The sequence below is a fragment of the Limulus polyphemus genome, unplaced genomic scaffold (assembly GCF_000517525.1).
Source record: "Limulus polyphemus unplaced genomic scaffold, Limulus_polyphemus-2.1.2 Scaffold1896, whole genome shotgun sequence".
Classification (NCBI taxonomy): Eukaryota; Metazoa; Arthropoda; class Merostomata; order Xiphosura; family Limulidae; genus Limulus; species Limulus polyphemus.
This window is the reverse complement of record NW_013667506.1, coordinates 126,681-130,755: the sequence shown is the minus strand read 5'-3', so window position 1 is coordinate 130,755 and position 4,075 is coordinate 126,681. Positions and strand designations below refer to the sequence as shown.

General features: G+C 36.5%; 1 protein-coding gene across 3 annotated transcripts in view; it reads right to left on the bottom strand.

The window, feature by feature from the left end:
• The window catches only part of LOC106465288 (GA-binding protein alpha chain-like), an 85,687-nt gene that overhangs the window by 31,605 nt on the left and 50,007 nt on the right, over nucleotides 1-4,075 (bottom strand). For all 3 annotated transcript variants that reach the window (XM_013925493.2, XM_022393154.1, XM_022393155.1), the window contains one exon: nucleotides 3,985-4,075. In XM_013925493.2, the coding sequence (XP_013780947.1) occupies nucleotides 3,985-4,075 (91 nt within the window). The remainder of the gene's footprint in view (nucleotides 1-3,984) is intronic.

Sequence of the window (4,075 nt, the reverse complement as noted above, 5' to 3'; positions counted from 1 at the left end):
ATATACATATATTATTTGTTTTTCATTAACACATTCAGGACAACAGTGTCGATATGTAGGGAAAAGGGAAGGTGCACCAGGAATTGATGATGGGAAGAAGGCTATATAGAATAAAAGGCCAATTGAATTAAATCCAAACCCAATGGGTCAGGGAGGAAGGGGAAAAAACAAATCACAGACAAAGCAGTGGAGTACGGGAAGGAAAGTGTGGGAAATGGATTCTATGGAAAAAAAAAAAACCTTGAAAACAATGAAGCAACCCAAAGCATGTACCAGACCAACAAGGTCATCTGGAAGTGACCAACAAGAAATTTGGAAGATGGTAAGAAACAAAAACGTTGAAAGGAATATATCATACGAGCCATAAAAATGAAGGTTAATAAAAATGATCCAGAAGAAAGGTAACAATCGAGCCGAAACAGCAGAGAAACCCAGATTTGTGGCATCCAGGAAAATCAATCAGAAAGACCTGAACAGGAGTAACATGGATGAACAAACATTTGGGGGAAAAAACTGATGGAAGGAAAAAAAGAACTAATATTATAAACTGGATGTAATCCTGTCTGAATATATCAACAGCCAAGTGGACGATGAACTAGATGACAAAAACAAAAGAGGTAACTACCTGGGAATTGATAAAAATTCAAAAACTTCATGTGGAGGAGTACCCCATAGGAAGCAGAGTGACCAAAAATTTGGAGGATCAAAAGGTCACTCCAAGGGAGAAAATATGATGGGACTGGAAAGTCAATAAGCAATGAGGGCAAAACAACTGGAACCAGGAAATATATGTTAAGTGTGTGAGTTCAAAAAGGGAGATCCACTGTCTACCACAAAAGGAACAAGAATGAACGTCCCCTTGGAAATGAAACATGATTAGTCAAGTCCAAACCAAATGAAGAAAGCAAACGAAAGCACATTAGACTGGCAGATGTGTGAAGGGAATAAGACCTTTTGCCTGGAGACAATAGACCTGTAGCCTCCTACTGATCGAACCACATTCCCAAACACTGGAGATGAGCATCAGGGAAGAGAAACAATCCATAAGAGGTGGGAAGGAAGCGGGAAACCCAATGTTGTAGGGGTATGATCGTCTATCAACACATACAGACAAAGAGGGATGGAAGAAAACCAAGAGGAAAATCAAATGGATGGTCCCGATGGAGGGGTGTCTATAAAATATGGACAAACATATCCAACTGGAAAATCCAACTACCTGAACTGACTGTGGAAGAAGTACATGAGTATGTTAAGACTACCCCTGTTCAGAAGGAGCTAACAAAAGCTAGACATCCAATGAATGGTGTAGGTAAAATCCTCCAAAATTTAGAAGGTGGGTAAAATGCAAACCACCCCATAAAAGACATATGGTACCAAAACAAGTCCAAAGGGCAAGGCACAAAACTAAGAACAAATAATGTGGGGAAATAGCCTAAGATAGTGTCCTGAGAAGTGGAAAATAACAACGTGTATTGTGAGCATTCACAGACATGCAGAACTAGCAAATCCAAATATAATGAAAGGCTACATAATAAAACTGAGAAGACCCAAGAAGTCAGTGAGGTAGGAACGATTGATCCAGAAACAGCATTGAGCAGACAAATGAAGAAAACCCATAGGTAGGACAGGTAAAGGATATAGAATATCTGCTGTACTATATTCAATTTTTTTATTGATTTTTTGTTTCATTCTGAGATATTGTTATCTTTATTCTTTTACATGTCTTGCAATTTCCCGTGATACAAAATGTGCAGGAGAAGCCCCCAAACAACAGATTAGTGGAGAAAAAGATCTGACTGTAAGTCCCTATTAGCAGTGGATAATAAACAAACAGTAATGCCCCACCAAAGAAGATTGCAAAAGGGAAGAAGCCATATGTGTTGGGAATGAACTGAAGATGGCCAACCCCCCAATATGGAGGGAATGAGGAGGAGGTATCCCACAAAAATTCCTAAATATGGTTGGAACACCTAAGAAAGGAAGTGGAAAGTAAACATTACCTGTAGGAGAGCAGATAGGGTGATATGAAGCTGAAAAACTAAGTAAGGGAGTAAATGGAGAGGATTAACAGAGATCTAAAGGACATAAAACCAAGAAGAAAATCTGCCTGATGGTAAGCTAAGGTAAAAAGAATTAAAGTTGTGTATGGCAAGGCATGCAAGTACTCACTCTCAAAAGCGAGACAAAAAGATCATCAAGAAACAATGTCATGAGAGCGGGAATATACTGTGAAACATCTCTAAGACAAAAACAAACTGAGATAGGCCAAGCAGATTCTGCAGTAAAGGCCTGGAATGCAATCCATGGTAAGGTGGAGGAAAACCGACAAAATCAGCCATTACAGGTGGAAGGCAAGCAATAATGGGAGCAGGTAGGGTGGATCCCAGCCTCCAGGGGCCCACAAGAATGAAATACGGGTAAGAAGTATAAATTATAAATTAAACAAAATTAATGGTATGAAATTGTGTAGTGAAATACACATATGTAATACCTGTTATGTGTTGAAGAAAACAAAATAATTAACCTAACTATCAATTAACCTGGAAGTATAATCACAGGCAAACCATAATTAACAGACATGTATTAAGCCTAAGCTAACAAGATATTAAACTTAATTAGCAATTAACCCATAAGTAGAACAACCAAAAATAACAGACACGTGTTAAGTATAATTGAATAGTGCAGGACAAAGGATATCACTAAGCTCTAAAATAAAAATCTTAATTTAACAATAAGTATGTATAATAATGGGAGAAGAAGTTATTGTGGACCCTGGCTCAAGGGTTTCAGACAAACCTAGTTAATATAAAAGTATTAAAGATAAATGATAATGAAATAAACGTTAATTTGTCAAATGAAATAAGTGTGTATTAACAATAACCTATGTATGAGATGTGACGTATGGGAGAAAAACAATATAGTTAAACAAATGAATATACCAGTAAGATGAATTACAGGTAATCCTAAAATAACAAAAACCCTGGTATCATTGGTATAGGAGAAAAGATACCACTAAGCATAATTTCGAACTTGAACTGGACTATGAGTATCAACCAATCTAAGGAAACTTATGTTATATAAACCAAAGAACTACAGGTAATAATAATAATAAAAATAAGATTTTTCAAAACCATAACACTATATCATCTTATCTTCCCAAAGTTGGCAAACTGTATGTCAAAATGTGCGAGCCCCCAAACTCAAGGCGAGGTCCAATAACGATCAGCTCATTAGACAATCAATCTATCGATGAAGCTGAAAATCTTCCCATGGAGTACCGGTACCTGAAGCCTGTGTAAATGTGCTTGTAGAACAAGTAACCTCTGAAATGGTAACATAGAATTCATAATGCAAAATGAATAGCCAAACACCACTGTGTTGGCAGAAATAAATAAAAAGTTTTGTAATGAAGTAATAAGTTCCATAACCAGGTGGAAATATAAAATAATTCCACTTCAGAATAACACAACAAGTGACAAATATAACTATTGAATCATAAAGAATAAACTTGTTGAAAGAAATTAATAAAAAGAAATGGAAAAAATTAAAATAAAATACTTGAAGAGAGCACAAACTAAACGTTACAACACAAGTACTGCCAAACGAGAAGTGAAAGTTTGGTAGAATTGAACAGAGGGAGCCACATGTATCAAAAGTGTGTGTTGCACTCTTATTGGTGGAGGGTTGTCCCATGATGATTTGCATGCGACATGCATTGGAATCAGTCAAGTCCAGGTGGGTGGGAGTGTCAGAGCTTGTGGAATGTGCCAAAAATATTTTGCATATAGAGGGCAGCACTGAAAGAGAACAGCTGTTCATGTGAGATTAAGTAATGTACCGTATTGGAATTTTTACTTTTCTCAAAAGTGGGTGTGCAATGTGAAATGTAGATTGTGAATTTGTATTTTGATGCAAATAGCTATAAGGAGTTCTGGAATATTCACTTATGTTATCAAGACAAAAACTCATAAGATATTTACTTACCAACTATTTTACATTTTCTTAACAGTTCTAAATGAGTCCAGAACAAATCTCCTGGGTCAGAGGATACTTTTTTTTTAAATTCTGAATGGCT